Source organism: Mytilinidion resinicola, assembly GCF_010093595.1.
Source record: "Mytilinidion resinicola strain CBS 304.34 unplaced genomic scaffold BDZ99scaffold_7, whole genome shotgun sequence".
NCBI lineage: Eukaryota > Fungi > Ascomycota > Dothideomycetes > Mytilinidiales > Mytilinidiaceae > Mytilinidion > Mytilinidion resinicola.
The window spans coordinates 657,313-678,011 of record NW_022985443.1 but is presented as its reverse complement, the minus strand read 5'-3'; the positions used below and the strand labels follow the sequence as shown (position 1 = coordinate 678,011).

The 20,699-nt window shown below is 50.8% G+C and overlaps 7 protein-coding genes across 7 annotated transcripts; 3 read left to right on the top strand and 4 right to left on the bottom strand.

The window, feature by feature from the left end:
• The first annotated feature begins 203 nt into the window (after positions 1–203).
• On the top strand, positions 204–1,352 carry BDZ99DRAFT_277258 (Creatinase/aminopeptidase). The gene has a single exon (XM_033713960.1). It carries the CDS (start codon positions 428–430, stop codon positions 1,145–1,147), a length of 720 nt encoding a protein of 239 aa, XP_033578511.1. The 5' UTR covers positions 204–427; the 3' UTR covers positions 1,148–1,352.
• Positions 1,353–2,339, bottom strand: BDZ99DRAFT_277151 (uncharacterized protein). The gene has a single exon (XM_033713956.1). It carries the CDS (start codon positions 2,081–2,083, stop codon positions 1,559–1,561), a length of 525 nt encoding a protein of 174 aa, XP_033578510.1. The 5' UTR covers positions 2,084–2,339; the 3' UTR covers positions 1,353–1,558.
• Positions 2,340–3,271: 932 nt separating this feature from the next.
• Positions 3,272–5,496, top strand: BDZ99DRAFT_461581 (uncharacterized protein). Its single transcript, XM_033719647.1, has one exon. It carries the CDS (start codon positions 3,478–3,480, stop codon positions 5,176–5,178), a length of 1,701 nt encoding a protein of 566 aa, XP_033578509.1. The 5' UTR covers positions 3,272–3,477; the 3' UTR covers positions 5,179–5,496.
• A 3,141-nt stretch (positions 5,497–8,637) lies between these two features.
• On the bottom strand, positions 8,638–8,964 carry BDZ99DRAFT_346025 (S-adenosyl-L-methionine-dependent methyltransferase; the record flags this gene model as incomplete). The annotated part of the gene is made up of 1 exon (XM_033714437.1): positions 8,638–8,964. A coding segment is annotated over one exon (327 nt), but the record flags the coding sequence as incomplete, so codon positions are not given.
• A 602-nt stretch (positions 8,965–9,566) lies between these two features.
• On the bottom strand, positions 9,567–16,171 carry BDZ99DRAFT_384663 (ketoacyl-synt-domain-containing protein; the record flags this gene model as incomplete). Its single annotated transcript, XM_033715390.1, has 6 exons — positions 9,567–10,741; positions 10,781–11,942; positions 11,993–14,401; positions 14,451–15,446; positions 15,526–15,820; positions 15,879–16,171. The coding sequence occupies 6 exons, from the start codon at positions 16,169–16,171 to the stop codon at positions 9,567–9,569; spliced, it is 6,330 nt and encodes a 2,109-aa protein (XP_033578507.1).
• An 843-nt stretch (positions 16,172–17,014) lies between these two features.
• BDZ99DRAFT_384891 (S-adenosyl-L-methionine-dependent methyltransferase) lies at positions 17,015–18,480 on the bottom strand (the record flags this gene model as incomplete). The annotated part of the gene is made up of 4 exons (XM_033715407.1): positions 17,015–17,183; positions 17,232–17,590; positions 17,639–18,158; positions 18,233–18,480. The coding sequence occupies 4 exons, from the start codon at positions 18,478–18,480 to the stop codon at positions 17,015–17,017; spliced, it is 1,296 nt and encodes a 431-aa protein (XP_033578506.1).
• A 381-nt stretch (positions 18,481–18,861) lies between these two features.
• BDZ99DRAFT_518801 (putative salicylate hydroxylase) lies at positions 18,862–20,404 on the top strand (the record flags this gene model as incomplete). Its single annotated transcript, XM_033725338.1, has 7 exons — positions 18,862–18,948; positions 19,008–19,668; positions 19,718–19,781; positions 19,837–19,936; positions 19,986–20,214; positions 20,266–20,308; positions 20,362–20,404. 7 exons carry the CDS (start codon positions 18,862–18,864, stop codon positions 20,402–20,404), a joined length of 1,227 nt encoding a protein of 408 aa, XP_033578505.1.
• Positions 20,405–20,699: the final 295 nt, after the last annotated feature.

Genomic DNA, 20,699 nt, shown 5'->3' with positions numbered 1-20,699 from the left:
CACAGTCGCTCCTACGCCATATGGATCCGGCTCCAAGACCACGTCACAGAGTCTCCCATGCCTCTCCCCTGAGAGACTAGAGCACTTTGCGAATTCCGCACTCTATCGTGATATGGAGAGTAGAGAGCCATGAAACATAAGATCTTCATTGTGAAGCGACTGAGAAACAAAGTGATTCCTGAAAAAAGAAAGGAGAAAGCGACATAGAAAAGTATGGCCTAGCAACGCAACAGCGCAATGTTGCAGGAGACGTGGGTACTTTTGCCGAAGGAATCCAAGGGCGTAGTGCCAAGACTTATGACAAGTCCGTGTGAAACCCCGCGATTATCAGAACAACACAACACACTTCGTACTCTACAGTCTCTGAGCCAACAGCAGCCATTATTTCCTTCTTTACCTTCTTCCCATCTGTACAAGACCCTCAAAAATGGCCACCGACGTCGCGAGTAAAGACATTGCGAGCACCGAGGAGCACGAACGGGCCGCTTATCTCCTGGATGCACAGACCAAGGCCCTCCGGCTCTTCGAGGAAATTGAACGAGATCTGATTCGCCCCGGCATCACCGAAAAAACCCTGAGCAACGAGATTCATGATCTTGGCAACAAACGCCACGGCGTCCGTACGCACTGGCACAAACGGGTTGTCAGAAGCGGGCCCAACACCTTGAAGCCCTATGCCGAAAACCCTCCGGACCGCATCATCCAGCCCGATGACATCCTCTTTGTCGATCTAGGCCCGGTATTCGAGGCGTGGGAAGCCGACTTTGGGCGCACGTTCGTACTCGGAGACGACCCCACCAAGAAGAAACTGCGCGACTCGCTTGAGCCTGTATGGGATGCGGTCAAGGCCCGCTTCCTGGATGACCCGGATATGACGGGCGATCAGCTGTATGGTATCGCCTGCGATTTGGCCAAGGAAGCTGGGTGGGAGTTCGGCGGCCAGATTGCTGGACATCTAGTTGGCTTATTCCCTCATGAACGTATTCCGAACGACAAGATCACGCTATACATCACCAAGGGAAATCAGGAACGGATGAGCCGTGTCGATGGTAATGGGAAGAAGCGGCACTGGATTCTGGAGATCCATCTTGTGGACCGCGAGCGCGAGATAGGCGCGTTTTACGAGCAACTCCTCACAGTGGACTAATGTTGACATGCTAAAATGGTTCTCGCGGGTAGTTGACTGTAAAAAGAGAACACTAGGCCGGCGCCAGTTATACCAAATCCGCGTATCAACCTGGTCTGTGACTACTGCAAATCCTTACATTAGGATTGATCCTTTCATTCTTAGCCAGTCAAAGCCACTCCAACCCGGTTCTAACCAGACGCTTCTTTAACCATGCCGAGTATAGGCAGAGGACATCGCAGACAAATATTCGTAGGATTGATGAGGGGCGATTATGGATGAGAATCTAAACGCCGCTGACAAGGCCATCGGGAGAGCCGTGGCGACTTAGGGAGGGATGATTTGCTTTGCTACCTCAACTACGCTGCGTCTAATGCCTGGCTCTCATCAACCAAATCAGCAGCATTGCACCGAGGAGCTCTTGCTTTCCCATTACACCAGCTCAAAAACTTCAACTGTTGGCTTCCCCTCCAGAAGCTCACCGTCCATCACGCCATGAATGTAGGCGTCACCAATAAGGATCCGTCTCCCGGTACTTTCGGTCCTCAGAACATAGGGCACTGCGGCACCGAGAACTACTACAGCTTCATCCCCTTCTTTCAAACCGTTTGGACCAACGCCAACATAACCATTCTCAGTTATGAATGGCCTTCGACCGGCGTTATGCGCAAGTATACCCATATAATTGTTGAATTGGCCCATATTGCTCTTCAATGCCATAGCGAAAGAAGCCGCGCCTGTCGTAGATCCGTTCTCCATTGCTTCCATCACGGCATAATATGCGCGTATCACTGCTAGTAGGCTCTCGCAGATAATCTTGCTCTGCGTCGTCGCACGCGTGACGTTGCCTGACTCGGGTGATTCCTCCTTATCCGCAACAGGGATTCGATACTGAAGAGATGAGCCCTTTTTGCCAAGTGCGGCTGAGAGGCTGAGAAAAAGAAACGGAGTTGGCATTGAAGAGTTCTGGTTGTTTGTTTAAGAAACTCACTCCTATAGCACGATATATAAGTGCATCGGGTACCGACTTCCTGGTTTATCGTGAAGCAAGAGGAAAACTTGGCCTTCAATCTTCGCGGGATTCGCTGGCCCATACATTCTACGGATCGTGTTGTCTTCCCGGAAATATAGTTGGTGCTGTCCCCGTCTTCGAGCTATCTTGCGGTATAGAGCAGGAGGGCATTACAATAGTATAGTTGAATGTATGGGAGCGCGTTCATATTCAGTTTGATATCACGTGATTGCTCGGTACAGCCTCTCTTCACGCCCGGTGGTCACCCTCTAATATCAAGCCACAAACTTACCGTATAAGGGAACAGCTCTAGGTGCCTTTAGGGGGGGAAAGCAGCCTTTTAGCCTATCAATCCTCAAGCCGGCTAAGTACTAGCCTAGAAAAGAGGTATACCAGGATCGACTCAGTTTAGCGCTAGACCACCGGCCGTGAAGAGAGGCTGTAATAATACCACATTCCGTGCGAATACACACGACCACGTGGCGTTGCCACTACAGGACTTCTTTGCGTCCGATAACCAAGCGCTAAAATCAAGCTACAAATTACTGAAAAGGGTAGCATTTCCGGACGCCTTTAAGGTGGAATAGCAGCCTCCTAGCCAATCGATCTTCAAGCTAGTTCAACATTAGCCCAGAAAAGGCGGCTTACCGGGATCGACTCAGTTTTCGCGCTAGGTCACCGGACGCAAAGAGATCCTGTATCAACTAAAACAGCAAATTATTTCCGTGGGACCTTGTCCGTTTCGCTTGCTACATGCATCTAGCTGAATGTAGTTCGATGCACCAGCCAATGAGCGCTCACTACTCCCCACCAATATGAATATCTGGCGTAGAGAAAGCAGCTCGCTTCGCTTCATCTTTCAGCTCTCTCTATTGTAGTGGGGTATAACCTCCAGGGCAGGCTGTTATCCGCCCCCACCTTGACCGGAAGCTAGGTGGGCTGACAGCTGTCAAAGACGTTTGCGGAAGTGTGGCGCTACATGCGTTGAGCTGAATGTATGCGCCAGCCAATGAGCGCTTACTGGTCTCCACCAACATGAATATCTGGCTGAGAGGAAGCAGCTCGCTTCGGCGAGCATCGGTCCATAACTACATATCAAGATTCTGCGAGCTACGCCCAACGACCCCGTCTTACCCGACCTTTGCACTGTCTGGCCGACGTCTAGGGATGGCGAAGATCTTGCCTTGGTGAGCTGGTGGTGTGCTGGATATGGGCATCTAGATGTCCAAATGGTGGACCCATATAGATAAGTATGTAGCCTGAGTCTTCATTCTGCTAAAAACACAGCAGCATCTATTATTGAAGAGATAAAAGTCCGCATCGCTATTCTTCCAAGAACATGGACGCCAAAGCCGCTCTCCACGATGTTTCCGAGCAGCAGTTGCCGGTGACAGAGACAACGGCCCTTTCAGAGTCACCTACCAGCACTCAAGAGAGCAAGCGAAGATTCCCCCCACCCGCAAAGGCGTGGATCATCCTGTTATTCCACGGAGCGTGTTGCGTCGCACTTGCGTTGGCCATGGCACTTGCCCTAGACGGATACCAGGCAGGAGACGAGTCGAGCCCACATCATGTCGAAGGCAAGCTACTTCTTCGAGTTGGCGACATAACAACGCTGGTTTCCGTCGCCCTGGTAGTCATCAAGGTCATTGTTGGCGCGTGGTCTACTATCGTCTTATGGGCCTTTGGCCGAAATATGTTAACCCGGAAGAGCGCGTCCCCTGCCACGGTGTCGAAGATGATCCGATGGCGTTTACCACCTGGGTTCCAGAGTCTGAAGTATATACCGAGAGATTTCCCCGGTTGGACGATATCGGCTGCAGTCGTCGCCGTCTTTATCCAAGCCTTCATCAGCCCTATCCTGACTGGCGCAGTCAACTGGAATGCGGCCTTTCATATTTCCAAGGAGGCCACCTCCCTGAGTTCGGTTGACCCGACGGCAGACTTCAGCGCCTGGTATTGGTACAACGCCCAAGGGTCTTTCGATAAGAAGGCATACCTGAGGGCTGCGGCAGGGTTTGCTAACTTGGCTTGGGCGGACACATCCACCGTGGACGCCCAAGGCAAGTCGCTGCTGGGAAACGGATGCCGCCATGTTGTCAATGACGACGGGCTACCCCGGCACTCGGTCGTAGTCGACGCAACTCTTCCGTGCATCAATATCAACAGCATTCGCTGGTATCGCAACGAGGACGAGGTGACTGGGAACGAGTGGTCCATCAGCGGCGATGATCTGACCTTGGTCGGCGACGATCCGTTCGGATATTATCGTGGAGGCGTTACGCTCGTGTACGACACGAACAATCTGCGGAAATCTCCAGCTACCACTGATCAGCCACCACCTGCCAACAAATTCTCCGGCACCATGACAGTGGCCCTCATGATCGCCCGGCGACATTATGGCAAGGACTACACAGACCCGCCCTGTGCTAAGCTCCCCAACACGATATTCGGCGACATAAGTCCCTTACCTTACCTTCTAGAGACCACGCGCAGTACCTCCGCCGACGAGAACTGCTTTCTGCTCGGCAAGATCGACTTCACTGCAGGCGTGACGACGAGCAGCCGCGCCACATACATCGCCCCCCGCATCGTCGAGGACGTGACGCCGATCCAAGACGTGGTGTACGAGGCCAACTCATGGACGCAGGAGGCTATCTGGCTGCTGCCCGATCTAATGACCATGCTTGCGGTGTCGAACGCGTCGCAGCTGCCGACTTTCAACAACATCGATAACTACGTTAGTGGCATCGTCCACCAAGGTTACCTCGGCGCGTGGGATATGCTAAGTCATAGCTTCGATAACAAGGGGCCGGTATACAAGGGCTATCCGGCGGACCCGAGACTTGTTGCTGATGTTAGCTTTGCACGCGTGTTTGCTTGGTTGGGGGTATGTTTGTTCATGACGGTGTCTGGCGTCTTTGCGCTGGGGTTGGTTTTGAAGGCGGATGACTTGACGCCGCTTGAGGGGAATGAGGAGGAGATGAAGGAAGGAGGACGGGGCATTCTTGATGAGATCATGGGTTGGCGCTTTGGTTGAAGCTGGTAGAGGCTGAGTGTACCAACTGTTGAGATTCGCGAACTTGTCGTAACATCATCACCAAGCTTGACTTGATATCGTATCAAGCTTTTTGCTAGGACAGCCATTCATGTTGGCAAATGCCTCCGCATTAACCCTAGCTCCAAGAGATATGTGCATGGCACGGAGCTTGTAGATGGAATTGATGATGTTGGTGTTTTGAGAGATGAATCTTCGAGGAATCGTGATAGCTAGGGGTAGAAATATGCCCGGCCTAAGCGAGTCACGTGACTAGTCGAGGCTTCCCAGGCTTCTCGCCTGCGAATAGCACCTAGCCTAAGGATGCATGAAGGATGCACCTAGGCTACATCATAACTATATACTGTAAATGTTCACACTGGCACTTCGTCAGGCGGGGTCTCCCAGAGCTATATTTTCTCCAGATCGCTGCTATGCCCCTAGAAATCTTAGTCCTGGCTTTCTATATTCCGGAGGCTATTTCCTACTAGTAGTAAGCTTGCGCTATGGAGCAATAGGACGTTGTAATGCTATAATTAAATGACTAGGAACGCTATTATGTTCGCTTTGTTATCACGTGATCTGTTGGTATCTCTTGCCGCCGCTCTTTTGGTCGCACATCTGGTCTCTCACTGCGGTTCACAGCTACATAGCGTTGCCAATGTTGGAATAGTATCTTACTCCGTGGGGAGAGAAAGCTATTATCAAGTTCTTATTGCTCAGGAGTTGGATTTTAATATTTTCCCAGCATTTGTAGGAGATGTCAGCCACTGTAAATAAATTACACTGTAATGATTATGTGGGACGTACGGGCTGTTTCGCACTAGCCGGTATTAGCTATCGCTTCGGTTGGAGGTACCGATCGGCGTGGCAAACTTGCATGAATTTGCTTGCGATAGCAGCCACAAGGCTGATGACGGTTTCCTAGCATGGTAGTGAGGCTCTGAGGCTCGGGTAAGGCCCTTTTATGAGCATCAGGATTGATAAGTGCTTGATGGTGGTGCTGTGGCGACGGAATTCGATTACGCCATGAAAGGAAGCTCTCCGCAAATCAGGCGCGAAGGCGGCGATGCGAACGTAATTTTTAGGTGGGAGATGTTCTGAGTGTTCAGGGGTGGCTATACCTCCTAGTACTCGACTTATATAGAACTGTGGGAAATATTGATGTGTGCGCAGAGTCTGAGTTGCCAGAAGTTAATGCACCCATCGTTTTTCTCGCCACGGTGGGTTTCTCGCCACCCAGGGACGGACGTTAAGTTAGTGATAACGTACTCCACAAGCGAGCGGCCCACCCAAGCGAGTGGCCCACCTCATCACCGGAACGCGCTCCGTTAACTTTCAACCACCATGCCTCAACAACGCAATACGCAATCAATTCAAAAAGAAGGCCAGATATGCATAGCTATCTCAGCAATCGATAAAAAGCAGTTTAAGAGCGTGCGACGCGCTGTTGCAACATACAACGTCCCCTGAACAACCCTACGACGACGACGCGCCGGAACAACCGCCCGACGCGATTGCGAGCCCAATTCAAAGAAGCTTACAAAGCTGGAGGAATTAGTTGTTATTCAACATATAATTGACCTGGATTCGAGAGGGTTTGCACCGCGGCTGAGCGCTGTACAAGATATGGCCAATAAGCTGCTAAATGAGCGCGGTGCCGGCCAGGTTGGCAAGAACTGGCCATACAACTTTGTCAAGCGGACTGATGAGCTTTAAACACGGTTTAATCGAAAGTACGATCACCAGAGAGCCCTATGCGAAGATCCAAGGATTATTGCGCCGTGGTTTTGAGCTTGTGCGCAATACAAAGGCGAAGTACGGTATTACGGATGACGACTCCTATAACTTTGATGAAACCGGCTTCCAGATAGGTGTTATCTCAACAGGAGTAGTTGTTACAGGCTCCGAGAGACGGAATCGACCAAAAGCTATACAACCAGGCGATCGCGAGTGGGCCACCGTAATCAAGGCCATCAACGCTTGTGGGTGGGCAATCCCGCCGTTCATCATCCTTGCGGGCAAATACCACCTCTCTGCATGGTACGAGGGCAGCGATATACCGCCAGACTGGGCTATAGCAGTAAGCGACAACGGCTGGACGACAAATAAGCTTGGTGTTGCATGGCTGCAACATTTCAATACGCATACAAAGGACCGCACCGTAGGCGCATATCGCTTGCTCATTTTGGACGGTCATGAGAGCCACAACTCGCTCGAATTTAAAGAGCTTTGCAAGGAGAACAATATCATCACGCTATGTATGCCGCCGCACGCCTCGCATCTATTGCAGCCGCTTGATGTAGGCTGTTTTGCGCCGTTGAAAAAAGCGTACAGTCGCCAAATTGAGGATCTAGCGCGCAACCACATCAACCACATCACGAAGCTTGAGTTCCTACCAGCTTTTAAAGCAGCATTTGACAACTCGTTTACAAAGAGCAATATTTGCGCAAGCTTTCGAGGCGCCGGCCTTGTGCCGCTTGATCCAGAGGTAGTGCTCTTAAAGCTTGATGTTGTGCTTCGTACGCCGTCGCCTCCCGCCGTGGAGGCTCAATGGGAATTAAAAACACCAAGCAATGCTCTTGAGCTAGGCTCTCAGTCAGCTTTGATTCGTAATCGCATTCAAATGCATCAACATAGCTCTCCTACTGCGATTCTTGAGTCGCTTGATTCGCTTGTTAGAGGCGCTGAGATGCAGATGCATAGGGCTGTGTTATTGCGCGATCAGGTTACAAGCCTTTAAAAGGCGAATGAGGCCGCCACAAAGCGTAGAGAGCGCAAAAGAAAGCGAATTCAGAGGCAAGGAGTCCTAACAAAGGCACAGGGCTCTAATATAATCGCTCAAAAGGAAGCTAATGAATAAATTGAGGGGGAAATGCGTTAAAATAGGAGGCGCCCGGGTGGAAGTGCACGGCAGCAGGCGCGCTGCAGGCGCTGCGGCGAGACAGGACATAACTCTCGTACGTGTCAAAAAGATAAGGAAATTGTTGTAGATTAGACTGCAGGTCGTATTAAGTTAATATCTATTGGCGTTGTGGAGCAATTTGCATTTAATGTTGCGATTTGCTTGTGAGGTGGGCCACTCGCTTGGGTGGGCCGCTCGCTTGTGGAGTACGTTACAGTTAGGGGAAAGTCTCCACGGCAGGTCTTGGATATTTTTGTTCATCCCGCTCATTCTATGTCTCTGATGTATCGCACCCCCGAAGAGAAAAATGCGCGGCCGTCCAGATATTATACAGCGGTGCTTACAATCACACTCAAAGTATGCAGCTCCTCACTATCGCAGTTCGGCACGACCAGCTCTGCCCCGTTGAACCCTGTAGCACGCAACACCTCATCCCACTGGGGCACGCTCAAGCACGGCGTAAGCTGTCGCGTTTCCTCCTCGCCCAACCACCAGCCCGGCAGCGTCCCGAAAATGAACGATACGTCCAGCGCTTCCCGCGTTCCTTCGACCATGACCACCTTTCCGCCTGGCCTTAGTAACTCGCGAGCGTGCTCCATCGTGCGCGTCATGTTCTTCGTGGCGTGCAAACACTGGCTCGCGATTATTAGGTCGTAGGTTCCGACCTTGAAGTTTTGTTTCGATGGCAGTGTCTCCATGTCCAGTTTCTGGAATGTCATCATTGAGGCGAAGTCTTTGAATCGCGCCTTTGCTTCTTTGAAGAAGCCGGCCGAGATGTCGGTATATGTATAGTGAACCCGATCTGCTACGGAACCTCGTTGTTTCGCGTACTCTCCGATTGCACGAAATGCGGCTCTGGTGGTGCCACCGGTACCGGCGCCGACCTCGAGGATGTTGAGTTTCTGCTTCGCGGTTTCGAGCGAGTGCCGGACGAAAATTTCGATTTGCGGAAAGCATGGCGATGTGTGGATGTTTTGCGGGTAGTAGTCGAACAGTAGCTTGTCTTGAAGCATCAGCTGCAGCGGTTGTTTCTGACCGCGCATGATGGGGAGGATGTCGTGACCAATGCGGCTCAACATGAGTCCATCGACGCCAGTGCTGGAGAGATCTACTTCTAGCGATGTGATGTCCTCGTCGGGGATCTCGTCGGATTGGGTTTCGCGGGCTTTCTGCTGAGCCCATTGGTAAAAGCGCTGGAAATGCGCCTCGAGTCTGCGGGCTTCCGTTTCAGTCACACTTGTCACTACCTGGCGCACATAGAGATGCACGAGCGTGTTCAGCTGTTGCCTAAGACAAAGTTCAACATCGGAAGCTGTGCGGCTCATTGCAGAACCGAGTTGTTCTAAAGTTGATGTTGCGTATTCGGGCTGCCACCGAGGTCTTGACAAATGCTGGTGGTCTGGGTTAGACCAAGCTGCGAAGACCTCGTCTTTACCCATAATCGCTGCACACAGCAGTTCTCCGAGGATTTTAGCCTAGCGTTGAATTAGCATGAAACCACCAAAGAGCCATTTACACTTACATTTTGGGCATGTAGAATACTGAAGTGATTGCCGGATGTCGCAGCTAGGCGAATGTTCTCCGAAGCGATGAGTTGCGTCCAACCATGAGGCCTCGGAAGGCCTCTATTCCCGGCAAAAAACTTCTCGATTCCTTGATTGCTCTCGTCCTGCGAGAACAGTGCATGCCTCAGCTCATCTATGCCTTCAGATGCCCAAATCAGATATAATTTTGGCTGTGATGTACACTTCACTTCCGTAGGCCTGTAAGCTTGAATTGCTTGTATTGACGTCCGAAAGTGGTCAAGAAGCCAGGCCGGGGTCTCTTTGCTACCGTTGCCTGTGACATCTATACCGCCAGCGATCAGGTCAAGCGCACCTGCAGGGAACGCATCATAGGTAGACCGAGACGGCACATCGATCAAGATCAGCGTTTCCACAGATTGGCCACGATTCATGAGTGTTTTGGCGGCTTCATACGCATAATAGCCGCCGCTGGAATATCCACTCAGAACATAGGGTCCTTCTGGTTGGTACGCTTGTAGCTCGTCCACCCAGACACCAACGATTTCTTCGACTGTAGCACCGTCTACGACACCTTTTTTAAGATACGGGCTATTAAAACCAATGATACATATCGATTTGTCGATAAGAGGTAACTGCGCATACACACTAGCAGAACCAGTACCATCAGGGAAAAGAAAAGTCTTCTTCTGGGGGCTTCCGGGATTCCCTTGAAGCACAGAAGCAAGCTTTTGGCCGCTGATGACTTTGGTTGACTTCTTCACTGTGTCCTTCGGCCCAGGTGTCGTGATCAAGCCTGTAACTTCAAGCTTTGATGGTTTTGGGAAAAGCGTTTCCTCGACGAGCTGCAATGTGTTTGCTGATGAGAAAAAAGCCGAGTCCAGGTCAAACCCGAGATTGGAGCGTAATTGATCAACTATTTCAATGCTCATCAAGGAGTCTAGACCTAGGTCGAGCAAATCATCAGATGGTGACAGCTCGGATGGATTCACCCCCATTTGTTCCGCAACGAGGTTGCGTATTTGTTCCATTTGCTGAGATTTCTCGACAGTCGCCTTCTGCACCTCACTTGGGACTGCTGTGGCAGTCGTTGTGCGACTGACTGTCTCCTTTGGGGGTAGCTTTCCCTGCTTCCTGACTTGCTTTCGATCGCGAGACTGAGCCGGCACGGGCAAACTCTTTTGAATGAACATCTCCAATGAGCTGTACGTAGGGCAGGTTGTGAATAGATCCGGTGAAAGAGAGTCTAGCTTGTACTCATCGCGTAATCGGTCACCGAGCGTGAGGGCGAGTAAAGAATCGATTCCCATGTCGGCGAGTTCAGTATCGGCATCAATATCTTCTTCAGCAACTCCCGTTTCATCGTACAATATTTGCTTCAGGTTGACCATTGGCATTGGGAAGTCGTCCCCAACTTCACTTGACTCGTCGTCGCTTACAGTGACATCACTCTCGTCCAAGGGAGGTGTAGACTGGCCAGATTTTACTGGTGGTGGGGTGGTACGGTACCGCTCTTCGCTCCGTTGGACACCCGGGGGCAATATCTTGTTTGCCACCGATCGTGGTATCTTGTGAAATTTGAGGCCATCCAGTTTCCCTACAATTCGATCATTCAAAATCACATAGCAGTCAGCAGTCACAGTTGACCCGTGGTCTTGCAACTTGACATAGCTCTTGTAGTTGGCCGTGGGGTCGATTGGATCCGCAAGGCGATAATTCGCCCACCCAGGTGACAGGTACACAACCTTGCCGCTATTCTCTCGCAGGCCATTCACGAGAAAACCGGCAAGATGAGCCGTGCCGTCCATCCAATAAGGACAGCAGACATAGCCGTTGCAGTCGCTACCCTGGTAGAGTTTAATGGTAGCCATTCCTTCTAGTTGCGTTTCATCGGCGATGATTTCTTTCATACTTCGATACTTCTCGCCATAGACCAAGACACTGTCAAACAGTCGATAGGCGAGTTCCGAGCGCAACTTTTGTGACAGTCCTCGAAAGAGTTTTGCCTCTAAGCGGTGCATATCCTCAAGGACAGTCTCCTGCACAGCGGACCACTCGGAAAGCCAGTCTTGCCTTTTTTCAAAGCCGATTTGACATCGTGCATGGACTTGCGAGCCCTTAGGTCCCGTTGTTTCGAAGCGCACCTTCGTACACTTATCGAGCAGGTCCGTATTTGAAACAATGCGCATCACTAGGGTTTGTCCATCCCGATTGTGTGGTGCAATGATCGTTTTATCGATCTGCAGCAGAGAAACGTAGGCCCGGTAGCCGGCTTGAAGTTCGATCTCACTCTGCCGCAGATGTTCTCCGATCGCCAGTGCAACGTCGGTGTATAGGCCCTACGAATGCAGTTAGTAATGGTCTGAAAGGTCAGTTGCAAGCTACTCACGGCTGGACAGAGATAGGAATCGTTCATCATATGCCCCTGCATGACTTCGTAAAGATGAGGGTGCAGAAGATCCGTCTCGAAGATGAGCATGAGAAAGCCATCTTGCTCAGATCGAGACAAGAGCTTGTGCAGCGACTTGAACGGGAGGTCGACATTTAGTGCAGATGCGTTCTGCTGCAGCGGTGCTGTGTCCGGCAAAGATTTCGCAGCTGAGGCTGGACTGCTGTGCTGGACTTGCGGCAACCAGTAATGTTGTTCGTCCAGTGCATAGGACGGCAGGCTTGGCAGGTGCCGTAATCCCTCTTGGCCGCGATGGAACTCTTTCCAGTTGACCGTGTGGCCGGCATTGTACAGACTCACAAGCATCTTCCCCGCCGTCGACCAGACACTGGCATCTTTTCTCATCAACGGCAAGTTGGCTTCCACAAGACTCAGGCTTGACTTGATCATGGGGCTGCATATGACATGCGGTCCAACCTCAACCCAGATCGACTGCGCTTCTTTCTCCGCCCTCAAGGCATCCGAGAATTTGGCACTCCCTCGCGTATGTCGCTTGAAGAAGTCCGATCCGAGTTCGTTGGCCGACGTTACCACTGTGCCTACCGTAGGCGATAGCAGCGGCGTCCGAGGATCGTTGAACTTGATGCAACGCTGAGCTGTGATGAGATCGTCGCCCAGAACATCCATTTGGGACGAATGGAACGCAAACGGCGTGTCGATGCGCGAACACTGGATGTTTACGCTCTTCAATTGTCTCTCTACGCTTTCGAGCCGGGGGACCGACCCGGATAGAACGATGTCCGTTGGACTGTTGTAACAGGCGACCTCAACCCCCGATTCCTCAAGGCTCAAGTGCCTTTCGACCTCTTTCAGGGATACTCGCACAGCCAGCATACCATGAGTGTTGACCTGGCATCTTTGTTCCAATGCGGTTGCACGCAACCCAGTAATGTAAAGCAGATCGTCCGTCGAGATGACGCCACTGGCGCAAAGGGCTACATATTCTCCAAGACTATGGCCTGTGACAGCAGCTGCGACAACTCCCCAGGATGTGGCAAGCCGATACATTGCGATTTGAGAAATCACATAGCCCAGTTGCCTTTGTAGAAACGAGAGATTCTGGTCGTTGCTGTCAACAAAATAAGCTTTTGTCGATGTATAGCCCAGTCTTTCAACGCTTTGGTCGAGTCCGAGTACTTCAGTCCGAAAAAGTTTGGACGTTTCGAAGAGCTCTCCCAAAGCTGAAGGCCGCAAGTTGGTGTACCCAGTGAATACCACCTTGGTGCTTGCGGGCTTGGGGGGTTTATTGGTGTGGGCCTGCAACTTCGACCTTAATTGCTTCTCCAGGTCTTTCTGGTCTGACACTACAAGACCGCATCGGAAGTCGAAGTGTGGACGGCGCACAGTGGTGGTGTACGAGATACTCGGTAGATCAAGGCCCAGTTGTTTTGTGTTCCAGTCGATGAGAGATTGCATATTAGCCTTCATCCCTTGTTCTGTCTTTCCACTGACCACAATGACTGCCGGCCTCGCTTGATCGCTTGTAGCTACTCGCTGCCTGGGAGGAGCTTCCTCCAGGATCATTGACGTGTTTCCACCAGCTGCCGAAAAATTGCTGATGAGGACGCGGCGAAGGCCTTCACACGATTCTGCTGGCGCATCCCAGTCTTGTAAACGAGACGCAATGCGCACATTGCGCGCATCTATATCAGGAACGCGCCTTCTGATGCCTGACTTGATACCAATATGAGGCGGGATCTTTTTCTCCCGCAGCATCAGGAGACACTTCACCAGGGACGTGATGCCGCTGGCACCTTCCCCGTGACCCACGTTTGCTTTTGCAGAACCGACATACAGCGGATTTCGATCGCTTCTCCGCTCCGGAGCCAGCACACTTGACACGGAACCCAGCTCCACCGTGTCTCCAGCTTGAGTGCCTGTACCGTGCATCTCTGCGTAGCTAATATCTTCTGGTCTCAAGCCCGCCTTTGATAGGATCCTGCGAAAGAGTCTCTCTTGTGTCGCTCCATGTGGTCTTGTAATCGATTCCGAGCTGCTGGAGTGGTTTGTTGAGATTGCGCGTATCACGCCGAGGATATGGTCATCATCAGCAACAGCATCAGTCAACCTCTTGACCAATATGGTTGCGACGGCCTCTCCGCGACAATAGCCGTCAGCATGCTCATCAAATGTCTTACACTGGCCAGTTTTGGAGAGGAAGTGCCCCAGGTCTAAACCTTTGTAGCTGTAAGGAGCTGCTAAGATATTGGAGCCTACGACAATCGCGGTGGCGCAGTCATGGTTCCAAAGACTGTTGCATGCATGGTTCAAAGCTACCATACTGGAAGAGCATGCAGTATCGAACGATACTGCTGGCCCGTCGAATCCGTATATGAAGTTAACTTTGCCCTAAAACTCGTTAATGAGGGCACCGTGGCATGAGCACAGAATCACCTACCGGACCAAAGGCCCTTGAGCTACCGGGAATGTAATATGGATCTACATGCTGACTCATATATTCCTCCTTGTACTCTTCAGTTGCGCTGCCCCAGAAAGTACCGATCTCGGAAGAATCCGTGGATAATGTGCTATCTTGCACGAATCCAGCCATATCCATGGCCTCTTGAACAGTTGTGAGCCCCAATCGGTGGGCTGGATCAGTGTTGATTGCCTCTCTGGGAGACATGTGAAAGAAGCGTGGGTCAAACATCCCCGGTTCATCTATGAAACAACCCCATATCTTCCTGTCTTTGAAGTGACGAGACTTGTCAAAACGCTGGATAGGCACCTCTTGCACAGTATCGACGCCTTCTTCGAGCAATTTCCAAAATTCGTCAGTATTCCGCGCAGAAGGGAAACGTCCGGCCATTCCGATAATCGCCAGAGGTACATTTTGACTTGGTCGCTCATTCTCGTCCACTCTGCCCGAGTCACAATCGAACGTTACGTCTTCAACGCCCATCTTCTGAAGACCGCTAGCGAAGAATTTTCCTTGAAGCTCCGGCCCAAATGTCTGTACACGACAGGAAGATTTGGACTTCTCTTCTTGCCTCAATACAGCTTTGCAATGAGCGAGCATAGATTCCCAATCCACCGGTTTCGCCAGAATTTCGAACAGTACGTCCTCGAAGAATTTGTTTCCAGTATCTGAGTTCTCGGGGCTGAGGATACTTTCAGGGATCAGGCACTTTCGTTGGTTTGAGACTCGGTGCGAATCATATACAAGGGACAATCCGTCCTGCCTCAACAACTCAGCAACTTGCGTTCTTGAAAATAAGTCTTTCGCGTGATATGGCGCGTAAATTGGGAGTCGACGTAGAATAGAAGTTTTCCCAGTATTGGGAAGCGACATGAGGTGAGTTGCGATCTGTTCAAGACTGGATGGCGGTCCACCTATACTGATCGTGGTGTTTCCGAACGCAGATATCCATGCTCGCTTGTGAGGAGGTATTTTCTGCGCAAGTAGTCAGATACTCTCCATGAAAAATGCAATGTTAAATAAGATGACCTGACACAGCAATTAGGTAGCCTACCAGATTATCCTGAAGCGTCGCGAGGTCCTGCTCATCGCCAAGTCCCATACTAGCTGGAACGGACATTGCCCAACTCCCACCATCAGGATCTTTTAATTCAATGCTGTTCCCAACAATTTCAGTGAGAATGCCGGTTCTGAATGCTAATACAGTTGCCTTGACAGCCAAGGGTATCAGATCAGAAAGTGATACTGATAAAGATACGGCAGCAGCAGCAAGCTGCCCTACACATGTGCCGACGCAGATACTACCTTCAGCATCTGGATATGGAACTTTGGATTCTTGTTCGTGTGCACTATAAACTCGACTTAGCATTGATTCTTGACGTATTATCAAAAGAAATCAACGCTTACTTGATGAAGTAGGCCAACTGGACGAAAACGACCTCCGCCAGATGCAATGCGGGATGCTGGCCATCACCCTCAATGTGACCACCTTTCAAGTCGTCAAGGGCGCGAAAGTCGGGAAATGCAGCTTGTTGAATAGAGGGTAATCGAGAAACCTCTTCCTGCAAAGCGAGTCGAACATCCTCCTGGAACTGGCAAAGCAAAGGCCCCTGGCCCTTCCCTTTCTTCAGAATTGCGTCCAGGAGAAAACTCGTCTCTTGCGAGCTGTCTCCAAAAAATAGTATTCTCTTACTCATCATGCTGAAATGTTGAATCCTTGCTGCCAGTAACCTGGTGGACTCTCTAGGTACGCGGATGCGCCCTTGATATACTCAAGTGACTTCCTCCATTTGGTCATCCGAATGACCATCCCGACTGGAGTTTGGCTATGATAAAGTCGTTGATGCGATTCGTTACCTCAGAAATAACCAGGGTTATCGTGATAACATGGTCACAACACTCCATCTAGGGCTTGCCTCGATGATCACTCTGTTCTAGGGCCGGATCCTGAGACCATGCACTGGAAATGCATGATTATACGGACATTTTACTTTCTGATTATTGTATTCTTATCGCAAGGATAAAGTGGGGGCAAAGCTGTTCAGGATTGTCAGTCAAAGTGACCGGAGAATCACCGTATTCTATTCGCCGGATCACTAACGCCACTACTTTGTATGCGTAGCTATTCTCCCCAAATGGCTAGACTACGGCAATCACGGCGGAGACGGATACGAGTTTTCTAAGTGTTGGGTGTCTGAGAGGGTGAGTTCAGGTATTCGTTTATGGCCAGAGGTATGCTTGTTAGGGTCATCAGTGTGTCATTCGAGACACCTAAAAACTAGCAAATCTTGGGAACTTGTGTCGCTGGTCGATATTGTGGAACAATTCTCGCATATCTCGCGTAGAACATCTTTGCTTTGAGGCGGGACTCTTTACTGTCAGTCGGAGATTTACGCCGGCTTGGAAGACGTCTCCGATCTCCACCCACACTTGAGAGGGACATCAAAGCGTATCATAAGCTTGGTATGGTTAAGCACAAGTATAATCTCATTGACTAATACTGCTGTGCGATCTAATATCTTATCGTCTTCCTAATTAGTCATCTAGCCCTGGCGGAACTCAAAGTCTATGAGAGAGAACATCGACCCTTCAGCCCCTTCTTTGGCTCCTGCAAAGTGGAACGAATCACTTGCTGCTGCAAATATAGCCTTGAACTGTTCAAGGGTTCGTTCATGTGCGCCGTGACCTGCAATCATGATCTGGTCCTCGACTCTGAAACACTGTCAGTCAGAGCACTAGAAGGTGATTAAAATGTCCTACCTTCTGCCTTCAAAATCCCACGCATTGGTCCGCAGTGCAGGCGCTGCAGGCATCAACGTCTCTGCAATCAACACATGCGCACCAGATTCAAGGGCTGGAAGCAAAGCCTGGAGAATTTTTATGCAGATATCATCTGGCCAGTCGTGTAAAATGCTCTTGAAGATGTATGCTTTGGCGGATATCTTCTGAGGCTTGAAAAAATCATGATGCGCAAAAGAAATGCGTGAGTCGAGTTGTAGCTGTTGGACGACTGCTTCACCTTCCTTGAGAGCTGCTGGTGCGATATCTTCACTCACGAGACGGAGAAAGGGGAAGGCCTGTGCTAAGATGATACTAGTGGACCCTGCAGAGCCTCCGACCTAGGATCTAGTTAGCGTCTTTATCTAGGCGAGTAAACTCTTACTCACATCGACAACTGTGCCGGAGCCTAGCGAATCCCAATCCCAAGCTCCAATCAAGAAATCAACGGACCAACAAGGGATCTTGGCGCGGGATCCCAAATACAGCGAGTACCGCTGGGCCGCATCGGTCCTTTTCTCGAAATACTCAAAAATGTCCACATATTCGGGAAAGGCAAGATTGGCCGCAGAGTCCGGGCCTTTCGGCCCATAGACCTGTTTTTTGTAAAGAGCCTCGGGGAGCTTTACAAGATGCGAGGAAATCTCGGCCGACCACATCAAGCAGTAGTTGTGAAGATCGCGGTCGGAGGCGAGTTTCGCAGAGCTAGCGGTGTGGCCGATCACGCTAATCGGATCCTCGTAAAAGATGCCGTTGGCGATGGCGTAGCGAATTACGCGGGTTGTTACGACGGCCGGTAAGCCTATCTCGGCCACTAAATCGTCCAGGTTACGAGTCTTGCCAAGAGGAATGCGCCGCGGAATTTCCAGTCGTATGAGACTGCCCAAATTGGCAACTTTGGCTGCGGACCTAAGAGATACACGCCCGGTCAGTGTTGCCTATTACTATTTCGAATGTTGTTGTTGTTGTTGCTGATAACGTACCAAGATAGAGAGCAGAGGTAGTCGATAGGACCCATGGTCAGTTGGGTTAAACCTTGTGTTGCATTGATCAAAGCATTGCGCGCTCGACGCAGCGCCTCAGTATTCGTGTTCTGGGAATGTCGGGAGTCGAAGTCGTGAGCGCTGTGCTCGCTGAACGAAGGCTGTGCCAAGCTTGCTTCATTCATGAGTTGTTCGAGCTCGGCTGCTTTGGAGGATACTTCCTTTGCAAGCTCTGAAATCGTGGCCATCGTGAATGGTGTCCGAACCGTTTCGCGAGTGGTTTAGTTGACCTGTAGCAACGTTGGGAATTACTCTTTGAAATAGCGAAGTTCGTCTAGTCCTCGGATTTTATGCGCCGTACGACTTGTAATAACGACTGAGCGTTTTGTGAAGTTTATCTCGTGTCGATCAACATGTGTTTATTACCCGTTTACCGCCCGTTTACATCCCGGCTCTCAACAGATACCAATCCATGGTCCTGCTCATGTACCAAAAGCCCAACGATAATGTCAACCACCTGAGCCATGCGCATGGTGGTACGATACCGTTCCTCCTATACCACCCCATGCCTACAAAGGCTTCCAGCTCCTCAGTTCTCTTGGGACGCCTTTGGTCTGCTCTCATACACAATGCCACTCAACGTCATCGTTATAGGTGCGGGCATAGCGGGTCTCACTGCGGCAACCTCGCTGTGTCAAGCGGGGCATTCGGTACAGGTAGCTTTGAACACTAGAACACAGTGTTTGAAGGCCAAAGGAGCTGACGAACCTTCAAGATCTTCGAAAAGTCGTCGTTCAAAACCGAAGTCGGCGCCGCACTAAACCTTCTCCCCAACGGAGCCATCGTGCTAAAGCATCTTGGGTTCGATTTTAAAAGAGCCTTGGTAAGGCGCCACGCAACGCTTGAAACCGTCAATGGCATTGACCTAGCATCCCTCACTCGAATCGACCTAAGTGATGTAGAGGACAAATACGGTGGTCATATGCAGTCGGTTCTTCGAGCAGATCTCCACTCAGAGCTACTACGCCTCTCGCAGCTCGCTCCGAATCCCGCCACTTTGCGACTTGGAAGTCCTATCAAACGTATCAATGCTGTCGAAGGGGTTGTCGAGCTGGAGTCTGGAGAAATTCACACAGCAGATTTGATTGTCGCAGCGGATGGCGCGCGGTCAATCTGCAGAAGCGAAGTGCTTGGCTTTGATCATCCACCCGCCGAGTCTGGAAACTATGCTTTTCGCTTCCTCGTACCCACGGCTGATATCAGGAACTTGAATGAGATCAGAGAAATGATCCCGGGGAAGCTGCACGGCGCCAGCATCTTGGCGGATGTCAGCGACAAACTCAAGACAAGGCACTTGGCGTGGTATGAATGCCACGGCGGTGAATTCCAGAACTTTGTGGGCATATATCCTGCCGCTCAGCATGTACAAGATGTGGGTAAGCTTACATTAGCTCTTTTTGTTATGGAAGTCGCTAATAGCTGTAGATAACCGGTCGCAACTCTTATCCCAATTCAAGCATTTTCACCCTCGCATTGTCGAGATACTGAGGTGCGCCCATAGCAACGTCGTCTCACTTACTTTGGCAAGACTAACGTTATCCAAGGCTTGCTGATGATGTGAAGGTCTGGCCACTTCGCTTTGATGACCCGCTACCAGAATACACTCGGGGCAGAGTGATCCTGATCGGAGACGCAGCGCATACTGTATAGTCTCACATCAAGTCCGAGATAGAACTGTACTCATCGTCGATAGATGCTCCCCTTCAGCGGCCAAGGAGCAAACTTAGCCATCGAGGAGTCGGGGTTGCTGGGAGAGTTCTTCAGGCATGCCAAGGCGGCTGAGATACCTGCTGAGGTGCAGCGATTCGGATCGGTCAGGAGGAAACGCGTCGTCACGATCAAGCTTCTCTCGCGGATCAGATTCGGTAAAGAGAACGATACAGCATACAGTCTCCTCGCGCACGACGAACTTGATAGTGCAGGTGAGTGTGATGGTGCCCACTCTGACGAGATACCTTCTGATGATGCAATAGATATTCCGCGTTCTTTCCATGAGCGTCTACTTTATGAGTGGAAGTATGAATCCAGCGTCTGATCTTGTCGCAGCCTTCTACTGACCCCTGAATTAGACATGATGTTTACGACGAGGTGGAAAAGTTAGGGCGAAAGTAGCCATGGTACTTGGTGAAAAGTCAGGATTCTATGAATAGCAGCAGCGTTCACCCCTCGCGACGAGACGGGTACTCGGGAAATAGGAAATAGTCGCTGGTAGCGGGCAACTTGTATTGCGTTTGACATTTCAGATACAAATACTACAAATGGAGTACTATCATGGGAACACCCTCTCTCACTGATAGAAAACGGGCTATACGTTCCAAGTCGTATTGGTCTGCGCCCGGGCAGCTCTTCTTACACAACGGCCGGGAAGTAAACAGATGCCAGCGGAAACGGTTCGAGGATGGGTCGT